This window comes from Rhineura floridana, chromosome 4 (genome assembly GCF_030035675.1).
Source record: "Rhineura floridana isolate rRhiFlo1 chromosome 4, rRhiFlo1.hap2, whole genome shotgun sequence".
Taxonomy (NCBI): Eukaryota; Metazoa; Chordata; class Lepidosauria; order Squamata; family Rhineuridae; genus Rhineura; species Rhineura floridana.
In genome coordinates, this window is record NC_084483.1 from 106,129,655 (window position 1) to 106,155,710 (window position 26,056).

Below are 26,056 nucleotides of genomic sequence, written 5' to 3' on the forward strand. Positions count from 1 at the left end.
GGACTCTGAACCTTGAGGCTACCTCAATGCTACTGTGGGCAGAAAGACACCTGTCCTCAATTTCAGCAGAGTACATCCAGGGTCGCCTGAACATAGCAGCGGATTGGCTGAGCAGACAGCAGCTCTTCCCAGGCGAGTGGGCTCTGAATGTGGAAGTATTCCAGTCTCTCCAAGCGAAGTTCGGCAACTTCCAAGTAGACCTATTCGCTTCGGATGACAATAACCAGACAAAGAGATTCTTCTCCCGATTCAGGAGTCGCGGAGTAGAAGGACAAGATGTTGTGGCAGTAAGTTGGCCAAAAGGCCTCCTCTACACCTTCCCACCGACTCCCTTACTGTCCAGAGTACTGAAGAAAATCAGAACAGAAGCAGCTCACGTGGTCCTCGTGGCCCCCTATTGGCCGAGACGCCCCTGGTTCTCGGACATAGTTCGCCTGGCACAAGACCCGCCACTTCATCTACCGGCACGACACGACCTGCTTCATCAGGGTCCTCTCCTACACCCGGACCCACAATGGCTCAGACTAACCGCATGGAGATTGAGCGCAATAGGCTGTTAGTGTTAGGATTCTCCTCTGAAGTGGTGAATAACATCCTGTCAGCGAGATGTCCTTCCACCATTAAAAGCTATCAATCTACATGGAAAGCTTTCTCCTCATGGTGTGCCACACAAGCTATCTCTCCAGAGTCAGCAGTGGTCACTCAAGTTCTGCAATTCTTACAAGATGGTTTGAAAAAGGCATGAGGCCAAATACTTTAAAACGACAAACATTGGCTCTCTCATCCATCCTGCTACCTACCAGCAATACTTCTCTGGCTGCACATCCTCTTCCCAAAAAGTTCTTGTGAGGAGCTGTTGCCTTAAGTTCTCCAGTACTGTATAGATTTCCATCATGGAGCCTGCATACCGTCCTCAGTGCTCTTCAGAAACCTCCCTTCAAGCCGCTTGCATCCGTCCCTCTCAAGGTCCTCTCCTTCAAATTGATATTCCTCGTAGCTGTCACCTCGGCCTGCAGAGTATCTGAGCTCCAAGCCCTCTCAATACAAAAACATCTGTGTACATTCCATAAGGATAAAGTGATGCTACGAACTAACCCAGCCTTTGTTCCCAAAGTGAACTCACCATTCCATAGGCAGCAGGAAATAATCCTACCTTCCTTTTGTCCTAATCCCTCTCATCCCAGAGAAAAAGCGTGGCACTCCTTAGACATTAGACGTGCTCTGAAAGTCTACCTTTCTAGAACTGAGTCCTTTTGTAAATGTGATTCCTTGTTTGTATCATTCCATCCGCCTACTTTAGGAAATAAGTTCTCACGAAATACCTTGGCTAGGTGGATTAGAGCGTGTATATCTCTAGCATACGAAGCTCTGCACCGGCCTTCTCCATTGAACCTTATGGCTCATTCCACCAGATCAGCCGCTACTTTGGCAGCCTTCTCCACTAATGCCTCCATAGAAGCAATTTGTAGGGCAGCCACCTGGTCATCCCCGTCTACCTTTATTCGGCATTACAAAATTGATCTTTATGCACCAGCGGAGGCTTCATTTGGTCGCAGAGTTCTCCAACAGGTCCTGCCTCCACCTGACCCACCCTAGGTCGTAGCTTTAGTATGACCCACGTGGAGACCTCTGTCATCCATGAGAGAAATTACAGTTTGTACTTACCATAAACGGTGTTTCTTCATGGATGACAAGAGGTCTCCACAGCCCTCCCTAACCTGGCTGGCTATATGGGACGATATTATGGGGTGCCACAACTACGAACATTTCTGGGACTCTCTCAGACTGGTTAACTGTTTCCATGTTCTTACACCTATTGTGTTTTTTTGATGTGTTATATATTCTATGATGAGCTGAGGCTGTTGGCAGAGCTTTACCAGAATGAAAACTGAGCCTCAGCAGGAAGGGAGGAGCAAAAAACATTTCCTGAAGCATTTCCTGTCTTCGAGCTGTAGGGGGAGCTATAGTACCCACGTGGAGACGTCTGTCATCCATGAAGAAACACAGTTTATGGTAAGTACAAACTATACCTTCCCTTCTGTTGAGAGAGGGCAACCAAGATGGAATAATTTGATGAAGTAAAAACCTGGGTGGTAGAGAAGAGTGGTCACAAAACACAGAGAGATTCTCTATGCTTTTGCAAATTAGGGACAGGCAAGTGGCCTGGTTTGCATGCCATGCTTAGTGAGAACATGCAGACCCCCCAAAGAGGGATTTGCAGTCACTTTGCTCCTCCCTAGTCCTTTTTGTTGCCATGCCACATTGAGCTAAGCCTAGGTTTGGCTTAGTGTGTCATCTGAACCCAGGCTCATGGTTAAGCTCTCTATAAACTAGCCACAAGCTGTAACCAATAACAAACCTTACTTTTGCCTGGTATCTCTGCCACAATCTCCAGTAAATAAAGCAAAGTAGGGGTTTGATGGTGAAGCCCCACACACTTTGGGAAACGAGCAGGTTGCAGGGACTCATCTTGGCCCTGTTTCATTCCCATTGACACCACAGGAGCATAATGGTACCCAGAAACCTCTTGACTTAGCCATACCTCTTCCAGTGAGGACTGGGTCCCCACGATGCCATGTCGAAAAGGGCTGGGCAATTCTAATGCCTGTAAGCTGTGGCACGCTCCTCGGGATAGCATGTCAGGGCCTCAAGTTTAGTCAGCCAGAACACAGTTCCAACTCTCTTGTGAAGTTGGGTCTTCATATTCTTTTGAGTCTTCATTAAACTCAGCGTGTAAAGTCTTAACTTCTATACTGTCAAAACAAAACAGTGCCTAATCTACAAAGCTGACTTAATTTTATTTATCCAGTTTAGAGGAGGCACTTTTCTCTCACCAATCCTTTTCTCCAAATCAGCTTCTATTGATCTGCACATATAGCCTTGAGCAGCCTTCTCATTTTCCAAACAGAGAGCGTTCAGACCAGCATGGTTGCTCTGCACATCCTCCCCCACCTGCTCCCTCTCCTGTCATCTAACAATACAGAGATTCAACACAATTGCATCATTCTCTTCCGGATATTATCCCAGCACCCAGACAACCAGGTACTCATTTCTGTTTCTTAATACCGTTGGCCTTGTAAGCGGTAAATCAAAAGTGCACAGCGATAACGTTCAAAGACAAGTCAACAATACAAGATTATCAGTGGACAGCAACTTAAAATGTCACCAAAAGTAATACAGTTACTGTAATATGACAGTTTAGCACTACAATATGATCAGGGCAGTGGACAATAATTTAAAAAATCATTCTGAAAACACTTGGGTAAATAAAAAAAGACTTCAGCAGGCATCTGAGAGAGTGGGATGATGTATATATCCAGAAACAATATTGGAAAGGGAGTGGTGGGAACCTCTGATTCTAATCATAGCACATTATCTTGAGATTCATCTTGTTTAGCAAGTGTCACCTTTCATGGCTGTGATGGATGGAATAGCTGCTGTGGCAGCAGAGTAAGCAATCTGCAGTGGAGAAAAACCTGAACAATTAGTCCTCAGTAGAGACGTTTATATTCTGTTGGATCAGTATTTCATCCTAGTTTACTCAGACAAGTGGTTGATCCTTCATTGCCCTCTCATATTCTATCCTGTTTTTTTAGACCTTTTCAAGGATTCTCATTCTGGTCTGACCTGAATTCCAAGTAAAATAGAAAAGGAGTTCTCCATGGGAACCACAGCAGGAAAACAAACTGCAGGACAAAGCTAACATTGCCAACCAAGATGAACTAATGTTTCAGCCGTTGCTAACACTACCCTGTGTTTACAGGGAGGAAGAAATCATTTTTCCTTTAGTGACTTTAGTTTGGAAATCATGAATGACTTCATATCACTGTCTTTCCTTAACAAAACAACACCCCCCCCAATCCTCATAATTTAAACTTGTCGGCAAAAGTGCAGCAAAGGGGCCAACTGTATTTGGAGGTGGTAATGACATAGCAAGCCCCAGTACAGTCATCAATATAAAGAATGGACATTGTATGTGAGAGGTTTGTGGTGGGACATGAGAACCGAATTTTGCATATGCCATTCACCATCAGGTGATGTGGCGTGAAGGTAGCAGAGGCTAGGTTTTTTTTCCCCACTGCTGCCATGAGGAACTGGTAACAAGAAAAGGTCACAATTCATCATCATTTTTATATTCCTCCACCCCAGCTTGATAGCTCCCAAACTGCAATACACATGTTGCAATTCATTTTGCAGTGAGCTGCAAAAGCTCCAAACATCTCTAAACAGCCACATATCTCATTAATGTTAAAGATGTTTGCACTGCTAGAGCACTTTGAGCTTCCGGCAACATTACATTACAATCTCTTCCTCTTTCCTGCTGTACGCCCCTGAAATCTGTTCTGGGGGTTCCCCCAGCCCTCCAGAGCAGATTTGGGAATGGTGTGGGGCACATGTGGGGGGATTTAAGGTGGGATTTAAAGGAAGAGAGGGAGACATAATGAGAATGGAAGTTCTGGACATCAACATGGAAGAATTGAGTAATGTAGGAATGGAAAGTTAGAAAGCTGACCACAGGTTACCTTAGCTAGAAGTAAGAATGCCGAGAAGGGAAATAAGACAGAAGAGGTGACCAAATGAACTGTTCGTGTAGAGAGATGTTAGGACCATGTGATTGGAATGGGATATGCTAATCCTCCATCCATTACAGCCAGTGTTTTTTATGAGAATAACATTAGGAGATTGCCTCCTTGTTGTCATCTGTCATGTCACAAATTAAAAAGAAGACAATTTATCAAAAAAATCTGGGGGGGGGGGAGCACAGCTCTGGATGGGGCAGTGCCCATTCCCCTCCCCCCTGCTACAGGCCTGACTGTCTCAGATTTTGCACATGCACGTGGGTGGAAATATATAGCACATTGTTGAGTTTATGGAAGTAACCCTGAAGGTTGTAACAATTAGGTGTTTCTCTTTTTCCAGATACTTTGGGTGGAATGAGGCAATTGCTTATGTGGATGCCCACATTGGGGATTATGGGTACCAGGAGTCTTTGGGCACGGATGTAGAATTCTGAAGGAAAAGGGGAGGGGGGAATTGGCTTTTCTGTTACAGCATGTGATCCTAGATCACAATTAAGGCTGAAGAGGGTAAGAGAGGTAAGAATTTGCCCAAAGAAAGGAGGCCTGGGGTAGGGGAGCATGCAATCCCATTGCCTGATCCTGTTCTTCCAGCTGTTTCAGAGATTGGCAGCTTTACTTTGCCCCATAACATTCTATAACACTAATCTCTAACATCTGGTTGGGTCCGATTCATAGTGGTATGATAACATCATGTCACATCACAATGCTATTCTCGCTGCCTTTATTTTCAATGACAAACTGGCTAACTTGCCTTTTGCAGGATGCACTAATGTGTGATGAGGTGCTACAGACTTTAGGGAAGCTGCTGCTCACCTGGAAAACAGACCCAGTGATTGTTGGCCACACTGCCTGCTTCATCAAAAATCTTAGCCTTTCCAAAAGCATACAGGTGAGTGCAGGGCCGGTACTACAGGGTGGCCAGGTGAGGCACTGGCCCGAGGGCGCCTGGAGCTACAGGAGGCCCTCTACTCTCCTTCCGCGATTCATGGAAGCATCTGCGGACTGCCATCCCCCCGCTTTACCTACCTTTCCGTTGTTTTCTGCGGCGCGCAGATTTGCCATCAATTAAGATGGTGGCCGAGGTTTCCTTAAGAGGCTGAAGCCTCTGCTGCCATCTTTGCTGATGGCATGCATGTGTGCTACACGCACGCGTTGCTGCCATCAACAAAGATGGCGGCAGAGGCTTCAGCCCCTTAGGGAAACCTCGACTGCCATCTTGATTGATGGCAAACCTGCACATGCCGCAAAGAACAACAGAAAGGTAAGTAAAACGTGGGGCTACCGGGGGAATGGCGAACGGCGAGGAAGCTCCTGTCTTGCGGTCCGTGGATGCTTAAGTTCCACGGAGGGGCCCAGGGCAGGCTGGTACCCAAGGGCCCTGGCATGCCTGGGGCTGGCCCTGGGTGAGTGCCAAGTTTCCCTTTCAGAGAAATAGATTATTCTGAAGGGTTCAGTTCACTGTTTATCTTATTAAGTGATATTAAAATGAAACACCATCTTTGCTTGATTCTCATCCAAGGGAGTTAGTGATTTTATGTTTTAAAGTCCATGAGAAATGATCTTACTACTAACAAATAAAAAAAACCTGTGACTTTTATGCCTTCACCGTAGGTTTTTAAATTTTTACTTTGTCAATACATTTGTTTGCCCCCTCTAGGTATCAAATCCAGGTGCATAACTAAAAAGGCACACATTGTAAGAAAAAGTGTTAAACTTTAAGTCATGGTACTTCCATTTTGTAGGACCCCCCCTCCCTTCACCAAAAAACCTTTTTGGGCAAAAGCATGTGCATGAAACCACAATCTCGATATAAGGATAGTCACACGCAACCAGGTGTTGTGTTTCAACTTGCTGTATACAAATAATAACCATGCACAGTGTTCCTAAGCTAGCAGATGGTGATATGCCATCCAAGTTGAATTACAAGAAGGGTAGGGAAGTGCATCTTCATACACACTCGGCAGTGCCAAAGATAGTTACATGTGTCAGTTGCATTACATCTGCACCAGCTGTTCACTGCAGCTCTCTTCATGTGATTCCTTCTGTTCTGCTTGCAAGATGCAGGTAATCCTATACATGTCTACTCAGAAATAAACCCTATTGAGTTCAGTGGGACTTACTCCCAGTAGTGTATACTAGCCTGCAGCTTAAATCCCCAGTAGGTTGACTGCTGCCACTCACCTTTTTTGCATAAAGCATCTTTAGCTTACCCTTGTCTCATCCATACCTTAGTGGCACCTGCTTTCCATGCAAAAGATACTAGTTTCAGTCCCTAGCATCTCCAGTTTAAAGCAGGGAGCAGGGAACAGTTTTTGGCCTGAGGGTCACATTCCTTCACGGGTAACCTTCCAGAGGCCGCATGCCAGGTGTGAGTGGGGCCAGATGCAAAAGTAAGCGTAGCAATGGATGTGGCTCTAACTTTTGTACAGTATGCTGTATTCTAGCCACACATACACAGACACACTTCTCTATTTTTCATCCAGGCAATCAAGAAGCACATTTCGTCCTGGCAAAAGTACTTGTGGAGGCTACAGAGCAGGACCAGTGAGAGCTGTGGCCTGGAGAGGGGGCCTGGCCTGAATGAGGGCCAGGTAGCGAGGCAGAGAAAGCGACATTTGGTCCCCAGGCCTGAAGTTCCCCATCCCTGCATCAAGATCTCAGCTCAGAGGGTTTGGAAAGACCTTTCACAGAGAGCTGCTAACAGAAAATCAGGCTAGCTCAGGTGTGGGGAACCTCAAGCCTGGAGTCCAAAGGTGGCCCTCCAGGCCTCTCTTACTCCCTAGGCCGCACCCCCTCTCCTCGGGCCCTACCCCTCCTTGCTACTGCTTTGAGTGTTTCTGCCTTGCCCTTGAACTCTGATCATGATTCTTGCTTGCCTGGATAGAGAGGGATGTGGATAGAAATTATTCTACATAAAAAGGTAATAATTATATTAATTGCTCTGCTTGCTTTTGCCTCTGGCCCTGCCAGCAGCTGGCCCTCCGAAGGTTGCCCAGGTTCCTCAGCCCTGGGGTAGATGGACCAATGGCAGCTTTGTATGTTCATAACACAAACACCTCCACTAATTCCCAAGTTGATGAATGTTCAATTTTGGTTCCTACTGTTGATACAGAATGGCCTTCTTATCACTACAGCGACTACTGGAATATCTGCCAGCAATGGACTGCATAAATTCATTCTATAACATCCCAACCATAGCCATAACCATTATCAGTTGCCTCAGGAAGGGGTGTAGCTCATTGGTAGAGTATCTGCCTTGTATGCAGAAGGTCCCAGGTTCTTCAGGTAGGGCTGGGAGAGACTCCGCCAGTCAGTGTGGACAATACTGAGATAGATGGATCAATGGTGTAAGGCTTCCTATGTCATGGTCTAAGGGCACATAATGAAACTAAGCACGTCTGAGTCTGGTCGGTGCTAGCATGGGAAACCGCTTGAGAACCCCAGGTATGTCGCCATGAGTTTCATGAGGTGGGATCTCTGTAGGATATAAAGGTACTGAATAAACGATGCATTCCGGAGAAAAGAAGGAATGGTGTTACAGAAGAATGCATACTTCTCACGTGAACTGGTCCACCTACATGAAACCCTGCAACCCCCATGAGATTTCTGTTTTCTGCTTTATGGAATATCAGGGGAATTAAATAGAGAAAAGGCAGAAGAGGATGTGGAGATCCTCTGATTGACATCAGCACACAGAAGGGAACCCCCCCTTGCAATTGTGGCCTTGGTGCTTAAAGAAAATCAGTTCCTAATGTCATGGGGCAGAACATCAGGATCTACCCAGGCACATGGAACTTTTTGCATGAGATCCACCCTGTCTGTCTCTCCCTCCCCCTTTCCTTTCATAATTATGGCTCAGCATGCATATTACTAAAATTTGAAATAACCCCACTGTTAACTGGGAGACAGATCACCAGAGCCAAAGTTTAATTAGCTTGATTTTTTCATGAACCAGGTATATGCACACCTCCCATTGTTCATTTCTATTTTGCATGCTATTTTTTGGAGGCTTGAATTATGCGTAAGCCAGCTTGTTAGATTTAAATATTATCTACTTGATTATTTGCAGAGAGTTGTAGAAAGTCCATGCATTGAAGGACTTCTTCAAGCTATACACAGTGTCACCTTTCTTGAAGAAGAATCTCTTCACTGTGTGATGTCTTGTCTTGTTGAACTGATGAAAAATGGTAAGGGGGCATTTAGTCTGTTGCTGCTGTGATGTTTACAGCACAATTCTTTGTATGTCTACTCAAAAGGAAGCTCCCCTGAGTTCAAAGAGCAACTGTTACTGAGTTCAAAGGTAAATGCACATAGGATTGCAGCCTTATGGTTATGATTTTATTGGAATCCACTTTGGGGCCCACAGGGAGATTCAAAGGGCAGGGATAAAAAGATAAAGAGAAATAGATTTCCGTAGTCAGCTGTGTGATATCCCACTGTCCACATAGTGGACAGCAGACACTGATTTTAATCCCAAATCAGTTTTGTCACTAAATGTTTAAATTATTAGTGATATCTGTAGTGCTTCTGAGCTAGAGGGTTAGCCAACATAGTGCTCTCCAGATGCTTGCATGATCCTTCCCATAGGATCAATGAATGTCGAGTGAAGGAGTGCCACACTTGCTGGTCCCACTGCTTTGCACACACTGCTAATCGTGCCCTCGAGTGGAGAGCCTGCACATATACAGCTGTATGTAGGCAGGCTCCTCTTTTCAGATAGAGTCCCATATGCATAGGTGTCACAGGACAAGCCTGTATGATGTGTAATGGAGGGGGTGAGGCCCGAGGGCACAGTCCCACTCCCACCTATTCACTGAAAGTATAGAGTTGTGCATATAAATGCTCTTGGCATAGTACGCAGGTCTAATGGAAGGGCACTTGTGGCAGGGTTAGGTGACTGGGGTATTTCACATCCTGTATAGGGCCAGCAACATGTCAGGGAAACATTTGCCTATTCCCTGTGAACCAGGACTGAATGAATCAGTCAGTTTTGGTTTCTAGTTTTCCAGCCTTGTTTGGTTTCCCCCATTTCTGCATAAGTTTGTGATTTTTAAAAATGTCTGAACGACACCAACCCCCTTCATCTTGCCATCTATTAGGAGTGGAGAAAGTGGCTTGCTGACCAGAAAAAGGTCCAGGTGTTTTTTATATATAAATCAAACAATAAATAAATAAATAATCTCTGGGCCAGTTGCCAGAATGTTTTGTTACAGAAAAGTCAGATATGTGTGCTTGTTGTCAGATTTGGTTTTTTTAGTAAGAGTCAGCAGCTTGACTTCTACATGGCCAATGTATAAGTACGTTATGCTATTACAGTGTTGAGCTCAACCATGGTGCAGCTCTACCACAAGCTGTATTAAGCTGAGGGAAACATAATGGGGGTTGGTGGTTAGGCATGGGACATTTACCCATGGATACCTTCCCACCAAATGTCCTGTGTTAGTGGAATCGTAAGGAATATTCCCACCTATCTGTTCTTCTGGACATTTTGATATATATTGAAGTATATAGCAACAAAGATGTTTCAACCTTCTGAAATTCTTTTTATTGGCCTCCCAAGTTCTGCCAGTGTCTCTTCAGCCTTGTTCTGAGGCCTCTTCATTTGTCTCTTTATTTCAGCTGTGTTGATTTTGTCGTTTTTGCTCTTTCCCTCGCCTCCCCTATCAGAAGGAGCCACAATGCGCATGCTGGAGCTGATAGATGAACCAATGATAAGTAGTCTAGTGACACTGGCTGGCCAAGTGGAACAGATAGAGCCTTCATTCCAAGCTGCCTTTGTAATCAAGCACATCATACAGCGCCGTACGTATCAGTGAAAAGGGTTTGATGTTTGCATTTCTAGCACACTAATATCACTATCAAGTAATGCACCAATTACAAAAGTCTCATAGGCTTAAACAGGTTGAACAGAATGGGAGTAATATGTATAGGTTAGCTTTGAATTGCAAATATCTTTTGTTTATTTTCTACCCTGATAATTCTAGGATAGTCTTCAGATAGTCCCCTAGGTGACAGTGGAGCCTCCTAAGATTTTTCTGGAATAAGTGGTTTGTGGACTACAGCTGCATTGATTAGGTATATTACCCCAGCATACCCCTTTGCATGTAAAGAATACCTGCTTAGTTCATGTCAGGAACTTTCTTGTTTTGGGGCCCTAGTATCACACTTTGCATCCTTATTTACATTTGAAAGTTTATTTGAGAGTTTGAAGGTAGGTTTAAACAGAGGATATTGCATGCATGGGAGGAGTAGGAAAAAGCCTATCAAAAATTTCATACCACATAGTAAGATCTTCCATATGGCATTAAATCCTGTTGAAGATAGATCAACAATGCACAGAGTTGCCCAAATATTTGTTCGCTGTGCAAAGTATGAAGTGATGATTGACAAATCAGTGTAGCATAAAGTTTCTGTCGAATGGACCATAGAACCTTTTGAACGTTTATATATGAGTTTAGATACAGAATCACAATGCCTGTGTTTTATTATTATAGTAGCCAAAATACTTAAGGAACCTTATAATTAGCATTCCCATTTTACAAAATAGAACTTGAGAAACCAAGCTGGCTTTCATCAGTGGTATATATGAATTATTATTCTTCCTTGATTTATACATCACCTTATACCTGAAGGTCTCGAGGCAATTTGCATAGTAAACAAATATTTAAAAAATAACAATAACTAAAAATGATCACACTAGAGATTCCCAAGCATTACCATAAAAGTATAATAAGCATTATCAAAATATGAATAGCAATTTTATGCTATTTACCAACAAATCAGTAACAAGAAAAGGATTAGCAGTGTAAAGAGATATCAGCATTTTATAGAGCTATCCTATGCATTTACTCAGAAGGAAGTGTTAAGTGATATAGTCCCAGATAAGTGTGTATAGGATTGTAGGCTAAATAGAGTTGCAAGATGTTGCCTAGTGCTTTCTGTTTTGTAATTCTTTGTTTATCCATCTTAATTGCACAGATGAAGTGGTGTCTCTGTTGAAATTCCATATGTACAAGGTTCAACAATACCTCATGAAGTATCTTACTCACCAAGAGCATCGCTTTCAGCATTTGGGCATTTCCACTGTCTGCATATTACAAAAAGGTATGGACTACTGTATTAATCACCAGGGCCAGATAACATCCCAAGAAATCCCTGTACTATAGTATAATAGCTCAGCTCATCAATACTTACCAGAAGCACCACAGCTATGATGCACACAGCTGAGTCCTGCCTGCTTCTCGTAATGAAGACTAAAGTCCTGTTTTATAATGGTCTGATGGAAAGTTAATTGAATCCCATTTCACTGAGACTGCAATCAGACATTCATACAGGCTCATTTGTAGTATTTGCTTCTACTGGAACAGAATCTGTTCTCATAATCACATATATGAATCCTGGCAACAGCCATTTACAACTCTCATAGAAATGGGGGAAAACACTCCTTTTTCTAGAGTTGAAAAAAATTAACACAGTGAAAAAGTAGTTATAGATGTTTTGTCCAATGCCAAACAAACCTGGTTTATTCTTTATTTCAATGTAATCCATAACATGGAATACAAAATCACTTTAAAACATGAATGTAAGGACCAGTGGCTTAGATGGCTGTTGCAGGATGTAGCCAAGATGATGTAAGGACAGGTGCATTATATAGGGAAGGGCAAAGCAGCAGGTGTTGTTGGAGTACTAGATGGAAAATTAGAACAAGGGAATCCATCTAGAAAGGAAACACAAGGATGAGTTTGGATCATTGCAACAGTAGAGCTAAATGTAAAAGTTGAAAAAAGATGCACCAGCCATCATGAATAAGACATAACAACTTGGGAGCATGCAAAGGAATGACTGAAAGCAGGAAATACTCCTAGTGAAGAAAGCAGGAAGCTAGATTCTCAGGAGACGTCGCTGAACAGGTAAATTATTGAAGTACCATAATCAGATCTAAGCATGTATGCCCTTAACCTGCTCTTGGAAGATAATAAAATATCAAGGCAAGTATTAAGTGTGAGTAATAGATTAATCACTACTGTTCTCAAAGTTGGTCAGTTTGGGTTTGATGTCAGAATTCTGTAGATCAAAGCTGGAGGCAAGCCAAAAGAACAAACCATCTGTCCACTGTTTTGTAAATTTGTGTTCAAGTTTGAAAGGAAGGATTTGTTCAGTTGTACAGGTCTTGAACTTCTTGCTTCTGTATTTTTTTAGATGCAGAGTTTTCATCTGCATTCAGCAAGAGCCAACTGAAGAAGCACCTTAACCAAATCAGTCAGCAAACTGCAGAAACACAGGAGCTTCTCAGTATTGCTGTCAAACACATGGACACCTGAAGCATTGTTCCACCCTGTCTTAATGTTTTGCTCTAGGTGATTTAGCTGTCTGTGAATAGGCAGTTGATTCATGGTGTGGGTGTCTCAGCTTCATGTTCTACCTTCGGGCAAATCCATAGCAAGGGCATGCATAATAGGATTTTTAACTTCCATAGTTTGGGTGGAAGGTAGAGGCCAATTCAGACAGCAATGTATCATTGCTCCATTACTCACCACTTGAGGACATGGGGACAGATTTGACAGAAAATGGCTATTTCAGGTGATATGAAAAATCTTGTCATTCCTTTCAGCTTTCTGGGCCATTTTAACCCAAGATACTTATATTTTAGAAACAGCAGTAGATATTCCATGTGATCCATATTCAGACCCTGACCTGACCCTGACCCCACCCCCATATCTGGCAAGAACCATTAACAGCCTAATCCTGAATCAAGTCATGGGCAGTTGATAATTTATTCACTACAGTTTTTCTGTTTGACTTTGTAGCAACAGAGGAGGGTCCACTGGCATTCACCTTGAGAAATGTTAAAGTTAGAGGTATCATCCATTTACCTCTGTTCATAATAATCTTTCCCTGTCTATCAAATCTCTTTTCCCTGTTCAAAGTCTTCAAGAGTTTTTATGTAGAGACCTTAGCATTGATCCCTCACTTAATATACATCATTTTGGAATAGAACACACCTAAGAATGTTAGAACAAATTTGCAGTAATTGGTAAAACATTTGAACTTTAACCTGAAACAATGTTGGCAAATGTTCCTCAAAAGTAGTACTCATAAGTCATGAGAGCTTTTTAAATGGAAAATGGGTATTTAGTTGAATTATGGCTGTAATTCGAAGAGCAGAAACAGTTATGAAGCCATGTTGAGAATAAGGACAGGTAAAGTTTATGTTGTCCAAGTAACAATTCATAAAATGTTTAATTTACAATGCTGATCTCTTATAAACAGAGGCCACTATTGTGCATGAGAATGAGTCATGTCAAAAAGAAAACAAACTCTTTCCCTCACTTTATACATTGTTACAATACTCCTTGCATTAACGTTTGAAAATAATTGGGGTGGATCCTGTGACAAAAGGAGTCTTTCTGTTCGAGGAAAAGAACTTTTGGATCCAAGTCAAAGTCATTTTGGATTAACGGCTTTTGAACATGCTTCCTGCTTAATGGCATGCTTAAGGACACAATAAGAGCACTGCTAAATTAGACCAAAGGCCCATCTAATCCAGCATCCCGTTCTCACAATGGCTATCCTGATGTCTATGGGAAGCCTACAAGTAGGACCTGAGAGCAATAGCACTCTTATGATTCCCAGCAACTGGTACTTGGAGGCATACTGCCTCCGACACTGGAGATAGTCCTTAGCCAAACAAATGGCTCGCATAGCCATTTATAGCCTTATTCCTATTGAATTTGTCTAAAACCCTTTAGCCGTCCAATTTGATGGCCATTATATCATCTTGTGAGACTGAATTTCTCAACTACTGTTGCTTTTACATGATTGCTCATAAACAGCAATTCAACTAGATGAGAGTATGACTACAATTCAACGTTCAAGCATATTGATTTGTGTGTGTGTGTGTATATATATATATACATCTATCACACTCACTAATAGGCAAAAAAAGCCCTGTGGTTTAAGAACATACCTATAGCCAACAGATATTTCTATCAAACTGTAAAAAGCAGGGAAATTGGGCAGCTACAGTAAATGCACAAGGAGAGTAGGAGACCTGACCTCCTCTCTGAGATATTGTACTGCCCGACAAATTTGTAAAAAAGCAAACACAATTTGCAACAAATGTGCCTCTGAGCATTGGGACGAGATTGGGTGAGTGGGCACTGGGCAAAGGGAAAGTACCTTTCCAAAAGGAAAACACTGTTAACAGTATCTTTTTTTGGGTTTCCCCCACGTTTTTATTCTACAGCAGACATGTATAGTCTCCTACCCAAATTTAAACCAAAGCTGTCCCTGGCCACATCCATACCTGACATTTATGCCACTTTAAACATTCATGGCTTCCCCCAAAGAATGCTGGGAATTTTAATTTGTGAAGGGTGCTGAGAGTTGTTAGGAAATGCCCTATTCCCCTCACAGAGCTACAATCGTCAGAAGAGGGGCTGATTATTAAACCACACTGGAGTTCTGTCAGGGAAATAGGAGTCTCCTAATAATTCTCAGCACCCTTCAAAAACTACACTTCCCAGGATTCTTTCAGGGAAGCTACGATTATTTAAAATGGAAAAAATGTCTGGCATGGATGTGGTTCCCTCATTAGCCAAGCTGTTAGCTGTTAGTCTGGCTTTTAGAACACTGACAGTTGGTTCTTACTAAGTATGCCTGCACTATCATAGACTCCAATGTTAAATTTCTTAAATTAATTAAAATCAGCCATACATTTTTTAAACTGCAGAAGATGAAGGTCAAAGTATGGGGCAAGGATTACATATATTCTGTCAACATTGCTGATTTTTAATTAATTTCAACAAATTATGAGACCACAGATAAAGTTCAGTAGGAGCCTGTTTTTTTCCCTCGTTTTACACTTTGAACTCTAGATTCTCTCTGAGTGTTTTGTGTATTGTCATAAAAACTTAGAATGTTGTTAAGCAAGGATTTTTGAGTTCAGGACTATGTTTTGTAAGATTTTGCTGTGAATGAGCTTATGGTAAGCAACAGAATGGAATGAGGGGTATTTTCAATTTAACATGGCAGAATGTGAAAAATCCATGCTGGCTATAGTATACAGCCACTCTCATGGCTGTTTAATATTGATTCAAAAACTACATTGATGCCTTTTTACCTTGCATGTTGAAGGCTTCCTCAGTTGACATGGAACTCTCTTACCTATGAAGGTTTCCCCTGTTACAGAGAGGACAGCTCTGTTGTTCACAATGTGAAAGTACAGTCAGACCCTGTCCCCTCCACTGATGTGTATGGGAAAGTCTTGCTTGTTTAGGAGCTCCACAGTGCACACAGCAGTCTGGGTTAGGCTGATGGTTATTTTCTCACAACTTTCTACTGAAAAAAGAATTAAAAACCTGCAGTACCGCATTCCATGCAGGAAACAGGAACACTTTATTTCCATACTACCTAGATCACAAGTCCAACATTAGAAACCCATATCCAAACCCTGCTTTACCACCAGTTCTGATCAACTCCAAGCGATATGAGCTTAGATGAAATTTCCTCTATTTAACTCTCCAAACAGAGATATGAAAACATTACATTTGGTCAGAATCACAACAGCAGCAAGTGCATTAACAATTAAAATTATTAAAAGTACATATGCTTTATATGAAAATGTATTTGATACCTGTATCCTATGTAAATTAGAAGTAAAAACTACATTATTTGGGGCATTTTAAAATAGCAGTGTACAAGGAACGTAGAGGATAGAAGAAAAATAATTTGTTTTACTATATCACAACAATTACTAATTTTGATCCTTCTTCAATTTACTCTAGCTCACAAAGCATTGTGGTTTCACTTAAATTTCTTTGACACAGTGTGCACCTTGTAAATTACACCAATTCAAGTGCAAATCAGCTAACTATAAGAAGCTTGATATAAAAGTAAACAGGCAAATTAAAAGGTAGGCAAAAATTTTACAAGTGTAAGCATAGCAATGGGAGGGGCAAAACTACAAAGGGAAAAATGTCAAAGGGAGAACATGGACCTCAGGAATAACGGGATAAGAGAGCTTCCTGTGGAATACACAGCTTTCACCTGATTAGTCTGTAGGACTTGTATGCTGAAACAATCCTAACCAAGATTGTTATAAGGCCAGTCAGACAGCAGGCAGCCCTAGTCCCGTCAGCACCTCAAGAGAAAGGACTGGAGCCTCCCAAACTTTTTTATTATCATACTTCATTACCCTCTCCATCCCCACCTGTCACTGTCACACACACAAATAAGCAAACTTTGGTGTACATTACCAAACACCATGCACCAAAAAGACCTTGTCCTGTTGAGCTAAAGAAAGCTGTCCATTCTTAGCTATCCCAGTACAGTGCTGAATGACCCACATCAGACCAAAAAACGATGCTTTTGTGCCCTGTATTCCCTGTATAGAGTGGAAACTAACAAAAACCAAGTTTGCAATGTAACTTTTAACCACATTTTTCTGATTTATTTGTACTGAACAAAATTAATAAATACATTATCTAGGATAACAACAGGTTTTCCATTTCATCCATGAAAAAATAATGCTTTCAATTTTTCACATTTTAAAACCTGCTTTGTTTTATTTTTAAAAGAAAATGCAAGAAGACAGTAGTGATGCCTAAATATACAGAATGTCCATGTAGGAGTTACATTTACAAGAACCTGATACAGAAGCCTTTATGTTGCCCCCATAATTAAGAGCTCTCTGCAATAATATTTAAACCAACAGGCTTAAATAAAAAAACACCCCAGTAGCCCTACTTGTAGAGCTGTGAGGCATTTACTTTTCAAGTATTCAATCAGTAGGTGCTGATTTTACATTATACCTTTTAAAACCAAAATACCCATCTTCCAAAACAATACAAAACCAATGACAAGTGCATACCCCAGTCAGCCCATTGTTATTAGAATCCAGTTAAACTCTTCAAGAATGCAGAAAATATCCATTATGCTAACCAAAGGTACTTGCTGGATAAAAGCAATTTATGCACATGAAACACGATTTTCCTAGTAGTGAGATCTATTTGATAGAAAGGTAATCCAAGTCTATTCCCACGAAATTCTTCTGCTGATTTTTACTATGTTTTAAAAAAAATCCAAGAAATCTTTAGAAAATTCGAGAGTGCAAAAACTACCACACTCCTTCATAGCATGGAAGGAACTCCATTGGCTGCAGAGATTTTTAGGTCACCTTTGGTAATTTGTAACCAGAGATCAGACAACTTCTAGAAGGAAAGCCAATAAAAAGCAAATTAGCAGAGGAAAAGCAAATATTGCAGGCAACTACCAGAATAAAGAGTACTTTTATTAGAATGCAAAAACAATGATTTGGACTGTGTGCTAAGGGGAAAAAAGAGGTGATTTCATTGATTCTCCAGCCCTCCAAACACCTGGTTCCCAGGGTTGAGGGACCATCTGGAACAGTGTGGGAGGTGGGGGGGGGGAAGCTGAAGAGGGAAATCAGTGAATCAACTCCCTACTCTTCTGCTAAGCAGAGCCTCTCCTGGGTCAGAGACCCTTGCATAAATGGAAGGCGCCCTCTCATTCATGGAAGGGCAACTCAGGTTCCAAGCCATAGGCAGAAAGTGTTAACTGAAGAATTAGTTGTTCTCTCCATGGTGATCAGATGCAAAAGAGAATAGGACTCCTGCAACCTTGAATGGTTGAGTAGATGATTATATTTCTACAGGTGCATCTTGTCATGGGGGGGTAAAAAGCTGTACCTACTGAAATTCCTCCTTCTGTACATCTGTTAAAGAGCCCCTGCCCTTGTCATCCTACTTCACCCTTATTAAAATAGTCAATTGGCTTCTTAAGGAATACACTTTTGGGCAGAGCTTGGAAAAGTTATTTTTTTTGAACTACAACTCCCATCAGCCCAATCCAGTGGCCATGCTGGTTGGGGCTGATGGGAGTTGTAGTTCAAAAAAGTAACTTTTCCAAGCTCTGCTTTTGGGTGGAAAAAAGAGGACGTATAAACTTCCTCTTGACAGTGAATTTCAGATTGGTGCTATGTGCTACAGGTCTAGTGAATCTGACAATCAGGTTTCTAGTTCTCTGTATTTCTAGTTGGGCTGCAGAATGATCGAAAAACCTTGATAAATATTTTAAATGCAGAGATTATATGCTTAATTCCCTGTCCTGAATTTGCGCTTAATAAAAAATGAATGTAGACACTTGCTAGAATCATCCCAGATGCCATATTTCATGCCAGTTAGAAATTTCATGAGAAGTTTAAAGCAAACCTACCTGCTGTTTGATGTGTTTGAACATTGTCTACCTGAGGCAATGGCCCTAATGTTCCCTTCTCTTCAAAGGCCAAAATGGGAGTCAAAGAAATGTCAGAACTCTCCTTCTCATCATTGTTCATAGCATCCAGTCTGGATGATTTTGTCCCCATGGGTAAGCTGATGACCTCCTCAAAGTTTTCATCCTGCATACACACGCCATTTTCATTTGGATGTTTTCCTGGGTCGAGATTACTGAAATACAAGAAAATATCTTACTGATAACAGAACAACCTTTTTATTATTATGTTTTGATTGTTTTCTCTATATATTTTGCTACTGTACAGTGTGCTAAGTTTAGTACTTACACCATTTCAGTGTTGTGGCACCAACACTTTGGAAGTCCCGCCCTTTAAATATTAGACAAGCACCATCTCTGTTGTCTTTTTGGCCCCTACTGAAGACCTTCCTCTTGCAACAAACCTTTTAAGTAGAGACCTTATCCCATTCTGCCTCTGTACTGGAATTGTTTTTATATATTTTTATACTTTTTTTGGTGTTTTTGTTTATCGCCCTGGGCTCCTTCTGAGAGGAATGGCGGGATATAAATTTAATAAATAAATAAATATTTGTTTCTTCCACTGAAAATAATTAGGTCATGAAAAGCTAAGTGCTTTTCTGTCGCATTGATTTCCATTAAAGAGTTAAGCCAGATGTTCTTCTGTTTCCGTTTCCCCCCTACTCTGTTTCCCTGTCTTTCTTCTCTAAGAAAAGGCAGTGGTGCCACCAATATGACCTACGTTAATCCAGGGCCATTCCCACCAGTTGAAGATCAATGCCCTATTTTTAATAGAATCCTTCCCCTATCTACCATGTTCACAACCTGATTCTGATGATGTGTGTGTATAAGCTCCCGTTGCGTTAATCAATACAAGAAGAATTATGACAGTAGAAAGAGCAGTATGTAATCAATGCAGCACTATATGCAACTGACTGCTTGTCATGCACAATTTCATTTCCAGAGCCAAGCTATCACAACACATCTTGGTAAAAACTATAGTAGGTTTTAGGATGAAGATTATTCCACTAACTATAATATGAAACAATTACTATAATGCTAAAATATTGATTTCATAAGAGTCAACACAAGTTTCATAGCAGTGACAAGAATCTAGTTAGAAAATAGCAAATAAAGCGTGATGAAAACTATCGAAGTTAGTTTAGATTCACTGAACCTCCCCACTACCATAGGGAGTGCTACATACCAAACTCTTCCCCTAGCTTAGTTGAGTGGGAATTACAGTGCACAGAATCTGCAGGTGTGACAGTGCATTGTATCTGCACACAAAAGAGAACTTTTTCACAACGCAGAGCCCACAACTAATATGAGAGTTAGTTTATAAAAAAATCATCATACACATATAACATCAACATAGTTTAAGTTTGGTCACCTGATCACTGCTATTATTAATGGTATTAACTTTGAATGGAAAGTTCACATTTCCATACATGATAGATGCTATTCCGCCACTCTGGTGTTACCTGGTCGTGATTATGGGACACCAGAAGACATTATGTGCAACTCTGAGTGGAAATGTTTATATAACTGTAGAGTAGCAACGCTATTACTCTATGGTCTAATTTGAGTGAATTTTGTTCCTTTGGGGTCTAGCTTAAGAGCCACTGGGTAAAAACCAAATTTTGGTTCTCATACAGTAATGCAACTCACTTCCTTCCCACTAGCAGTAAATATGTAATCTTGTTATTCTATTTATTTTGTGTGTGTTTGAGAGAGAGACTCTTAAAAAAAAAAACCTTCCAATTTTATAACATTATGGATTGTATCTAACACTGCATATGTGAGATTCTACTTGCACAACATGACTTCCCCTTCGTCTCCTTTCCCCATGTGCCCTTATGATCTACTCCAGAGGGTCTCTCAACCCTCTGGTGCAGATTTTGAGGATGTCCAGGGACTGCAGAGGAGAGGAGAGGAGGCATAAATTCACTTGTGGAAGTTGAAGTTTACTGCAAGAGCAAAACAGCAGTACTGGATACAATCCTATATATACAGTTTTTATTTGGTCCTTACTGTTCAGATGGTTTAATCTACAATGAGCATTCTGCATTATGATAGCAGTTATTACAGTGACATCCACTGGACCACAAATACTGAGGTAGATTTATACTAGAGACATACCTGAAGACTTGATAGGTGTCTTTTGCCACCCTGCATTAGGTTATGTGATTTATGAAACACAAGTGTTGCCAGTAGAGCTTCTTTTGGGGCTGGTCTACACTTTACACAGTGGTTTGTAGTGTCCCATGAAATATTATTTTTAAAAATCTTTAAATTGTTATTATTTTAATTATTGTTTAAAATATTTCTCAGTTGCCACAAGGGCACTGTGAAGGGATGTTGGCAGAGTTTACACTTGAATACAAATAGTGTTTGCTGCAGATATATTAGTGTTTCCCACAGCAAACACAATATCATGTGGATGCATCTTTAAACACCCATATAATGTCCGGCATTCAGTACAAATGCTTGGTATACCCATATACGCACTCCAATTGGCCTTTGCAACGTACTACATAGGTGTTTACGATGCAGTATGTTATTCATACTATGGCCTGATTCAAACATAACAGGAAACCATGGTGTCCCATTATGAAAATGAGCCACAACAAGCCTTTGGTTCACACACTCTCCTTCCCTGTCCTCCAATTTTACACCCGTGAGGAGATCAAAAGCTTCCACTTCCACTTTAAAACCTAACTGCATGTTGTCCAGACTCTGGTTTGTTTAAATTACGGTTAGAGAGAACAAACCAAGATCAAACTGGTTTCAGATATCAGTTTGTTCTCAAACCGTAGTATAAACAAACCACAGTTCCCTGGGCTTAGACATCGTAAGGAACTGCAGTTATTTTCCAATGGAAAGTGGAATGTTTCGATTGCCTCCTCACAGTTGTGAAAGAGGAGAGAAAAGAAGGGACATGGCCAAGCCCAAGGTCTGTCATGGCTTTTTTTCACAGTGGGAAACCATAGTTTCCTCCAAGCCTACGTGTGAAAAGCACAACTCTGTGAAGCTAGACTGCTGTGCCAGTGCCAACTGCTTCACATGCAGGAAAATATATTTTCTCTCTGATTCTAGCAATGAGAAAAAAGCTTTTGAAAACTCTGAGGCATGCTGAGGTTCATGTAAGAAGGCAAGTATTTTTTCCGGTCCACTGTAAAGTATGCATTATGCCTATACAATTGTTCTGCCAATGTATTTCCTATAGCAGCTTCTCTTTCAATAATAGCAGAGTGCAGCCAGAAGGAGAAAGGGGCTTTTTATTTCTCATTAAAATTTAAAGAGTATGCTCTTAGCTACCAAGCAGCAAGCTGTGCTTTCAAATGGTTTACTGAGAGCTACAATTTCTAATGCAGCAACATTTGACTTACACTGAATGGGACACATTTGAGGGGGGAAGTGTTGATAGGGAGGACTGGGAAGCAGATAATGAAAACTTTCTTGAAAAAGACAAGCACAAACGGAAGAATTTAATATACTTTCATCTCAGAAGCAACACCAGATACTGCTAAATACATCTCTCTTCCCAAGTACCATCATGTCTCTCACCTGTCTAGGTTTACTGTGGGCTGATGAGAAATGAGCACGTGTGTATGGGTCACCATTTCCCCATTACATGGAGATTCTGGCACACGCTGCACCTGAGCGCCTGTCACATGACTTAATGGAGATGCAGGGCTGCTTATGGCTAGAGAAGGGAAAGAAGGGAAAAAAGTTGTCTGCATAACTTTTGACAGAAAAGGATGTATTTACTTCAGTAAGGCAATATGTTTAAGATATTATTTTTTTGTAGAGAAGGGCAAGGGCTCAAATTTCTTTGGAGATGGTGCTCCTGTTCTGACCCAAGTTTCCAAATGTGTGGGAACTGGCTAGGACTACTCATTAGATAGGGAAAATGCACTCTTCACATGCTGGAAAAGAGCTCTCTTGGAGAGAAGCTGGAACATATGCTTTGCATTCTGAAGATCCCAGGTTGACTCTACAGAATCTCCAAGAGGGGCTCGAAAAGTCTCATGGAGATCTGCTGCCTGTCTGAGTAGACCATATTGAGTTACAGTGCTATGTCCAGATGGGAGCTTATTGTGGAATTGCTACTGCTCATTGGCACAGTTTTTTGCAATGTCCACACAACAGCATCATCATCAAAATGCCAGCCCATACTTTTTTTTTTTTTACATTTCCCCTTCCCATGGAAAATCTGAGAAATAAAAACAACCTTTTATACATCTGCAATCTCTGTTAGTGAAGAAGTTTGTTAACACATGTTTGGAGGGTGGATGGCCACCAACACCCTCACCTTCTGCTTGCTCTTCACCTGAGCACAGCCTAGCCATTTTGTTTCTGGCACCCCCAATGATATGAGAATACTTATTTCCACCAATTGCCGCATGCTGAATTTCAACACCCCTGTTAAGAAGAGCTGTTCTCTCAAGATCTCTGAGTGCAGGACATGTGGGGGATTACCCTAAAGAATATATTTGCACACCATTTGGGCATTTAAAAAATAATAATACAGAAGTCTTGTGTCAGACTGCTTATCACTCTGGTGCAAACCTTAGTTGGATAAATATCACTCTTCCAGAAAACCCAAGTATTAAAAAGGTAAAAAAAAACAAATATATGGAAATGATATTGACCCCACCTCCAAAAACAAACTTCCATTTTGCACATTGTGAAACATATCAAAAACTGGTAATGTTTGTTCTTATGTACTTCCACACCCACTGAGATTTTTTTTTAATAAAAGCTTTTTTACTGAACTACTTGTGTGCATGCCCAGAACAGAAAAGGCAGTGGAGAGTGGAGAAGAAGTGATTATGGAGAAAGACAAAAAAAGCCCTCCAGATATATTCCATCAGACTCCACCCACTGATGTGGATGAAAAGCAGCAAAATAGCAATAACTGCCCATGATTATTCCAAAAAAACAGGAATGTGTGGAAGCGAATGTGCCAAACGTGCACACAGAGAAAAACAGATCTGAACAACCAGTTTGCAATATAAGGCTTCTGAGTGAATCACTGTCAGTTGCACCAATGGTCTTATTTAGTATAAGGCAGTTTCCTACATAGATTCCTTGCCACAGCCGTCTCCAACCTGATGCCCTCCAGATGCTTTGGACTCCAAGTCCCATGATCTCTGATTGCTGGCCATGCTGGCTGGGGCTGATGGGAGTTGAAGTCCATCTGGAGGGCACCAGGTTGGGGAAGGCTGATTTAGCACATCATATATTCCAGGCTTGAGGCGAAGATAAACATAGAATTCAGGGTTCTGAGTCCAATTAAGCTCTAAAAAGATTTGGTTTCCCTTATGGAATAAACAAAACATCTACTATCCAATGAGGAACATCAAGGATTTACAAAATAATCTAACATAAAATCTTTCCTTCTGCACTTCTTTTGTTCAGAAATCAAAACAGATAGTTCATGCCCTTCTGTCAATTTAATATTTTATAAAATGCAAATGGAAGTAATTTCTTACAGTATCGTAATTACATTGAAATCAGTGACCCTGTCATGGCCATAGTGCATATGCAAATGAAAAGATTGATGACAGAACTGAATATTTTGCTCATACTGATTAAAACTGACCCCCGACTAATTATCTAGAACTTTAGTTGATTAATCTAGCAATTAAACTTAATTAAAGCTTGCAGCCCTAATTATATATTTAATCACACTGATATTAAGTTTATAGCAGAATATTATAGAATTTCAAATATTCAGACTTCAATTAATCATTGACTTGTCATTAAAAATATTTTGAACTGCCAGTTTTTAAAATCCCCTCCTACCCAAGCCATGCTCTGAATAATAATTTCAGAAAGTAAATGCAGACCAAAAATACCTGTTTCTTTTGCTATCTCCCCATTTTGCTGTTCATTTGATTTCTGTAAAAGAAACCAGTTTGTAAGTTAGAAGCTGCACTGAAAGAAAATATAACTATATAGAGAGAAAGAGCACCAGTGTTTTCTGCTGAGAGTGGATGAAACTGAGTATGTACCTTCTCTGCAGCTTCTGTTCGCCTAGTTCTTTTCATAATTTCCTCAAGACGCTACAAAGAAAATAAAGGAAGAACATCCTTGATCATGGTCAGTCTTTAACTACTACTCTCTTTTTCATGCATGTGTTGTGATAGCAGGGATGGGCATTCCAGATGTTAGTGAACTACAATTCCCATCATCCCTGACCATTTGCCATGCTGTCTGGGGCTGAAGGGAGTTGGTATCCAACATCATCTGGTCAGAGGTTCACAGCACTGAATCAATCACTGGTGCATGCTACAAACACTCCATTAGTGCCACTTCTTTTTCCTCAAACTGTTGGGGAATTAAGTGCCCTGATGCTGGTTTCCTGAAACGGGCTGCTTCTAGACTCAGCAGGAGGATGAGGACAAGGAAGTGATGGTGGCAGTTGGGGAGCAGGTGAGGACGCTACCTCCTTGTACTTCTTGTGCTTAGGAACTTGTTCAACTGCTAAATAAGCAAGGAAATGTGTCCCAACAAAGCAAAACCTTTCGCTCCCAATCCCTCTTTTCACATTTTTAGTTACTTAACTGCTTCCACATCCTCCTCTGCCACCTGCTCGGCTCTGAGACAGAAATAGCATAAAGAAATTCATTCCCCAACAGGTGGGATGAACAGGGAGGTGGCAGTGACGGAGTGGCTATACCATAAACCAGCATCCAGTTTGCTCCTTCTTAACAGACTTATGTATGCACAGAGAGAGAGAGCGCTCAAAGCACATTCACACCACTTTGAAAACCAATTTGGGTGTTCCTCTCCATGCAATTGCGTTCATGTGGAATGGAAGAGCAAGGCCACGCAGGCCACCCCGGTCTCCACAATGTCTACACATTTGGGGGAATATATGTGAAGGGAAGCCTGCTGTATATGCATAGATCAGGGTGGGCATCCTACAGCTTGAGGGCCACATGCACCCCTCAGTCTAACTTCATGTGGCTCTTGGCTTAGTTCAGTGTGGCAAGCAAAGAGGGGGAAATGGGGTGGAAGAAAAAGAAGGGGTGCCACACCCACTTTTGCCTCTGGCCCTATTCACCACCATCATGGGCCCCCCAATAGATTGTCTCTGATTATCTCAGGCCCTTGACAGAAAGTCCTCCATCCCTAGTATAGCTTCTCCCCATGATTTGCAACCCTGATAGTGCAGGCTTCCAAATCAGAGG

General features: G+C 41.4%; 2 protein-coding genes across 4 annotated transcripts in view; one reads left to right on the top strand and one right to left on the bottom strand.

Moving 5' to 3' along the window:
- LOC133383369 (uncharacterized) overlaps positions 1 to 17,063 on the top strand; it is a 58,822-nt gene extending 41,759 nt beyond the window's left edge. The window contains exons 9-14 of the mRNA XM_061623952.1: positions 2,909 to 3,042; positions 5,341 to 5,469; positions 8,650 to 8,767; positions 10,248 to 10,382; positions 11,559 to 11,684; positions 12,780 to 17,063. Coding sequence (XP_061479936.1) covers positions 2,909 to 3,042; positions 5,341 to 5,469; positions 8,650 to 8,767; positions 10,248 to 10,382; positions 11,559 to 11,684; positions 12,780 to 12,901 — 764 coding nt within the window. The 3' untranslated portion in view covers positions 12,902 to 17,063. The remainder of the gene's footprint in view (positions 1 to 2,908; positions 3,043 to 5,340; positions 5,470 to 8,649; positions 8,768 to 10,247; positions 10,383 to 11,558; positions 11,685 to 12,779) is intronic.
- MAP7 (microtubule associated protein 7) overlaps positions 17,021 to 26,056 on the bottom strand; it is a 187,265-nt gene continuing 178,229 nt past the window's right edge. For 2 of the 3 annotated variants that reach the window (XM_061623949.1, XM_061623951.1), the window contains 5 exons: positions 24,875 to 24,925; positions 24,719 to 24,761; positions 22,422 to 22,560; positions 18,816 to 19,048; positions 17,022 to 17,791 (listed from right to left, as the gene is read on the bottom strand). In XM_061623949.1, coding sequence (XP_061479933.1) covers positions 17,781 to 17,791; positions 18,816 to 19,048; positions 22,422 to 22,560; positions 24,719 to 24,761; positions 24,875 to 24,925 — 477 coding nt within the window. In that variant the 3' untranslated portion in view covers positions 17,022 to 17,780. Of the gene's footprint in view, positions 17,792 to 18,815; positions 19,049 to 22,421; positions 22,561 to 24,718; positions 24,762 to 24,874; positions 24,926 to 26,056 lie in introns of all 3 variants that reach the window. The other variant, XM_061623948.1, reaches the window with a different exon arrangement.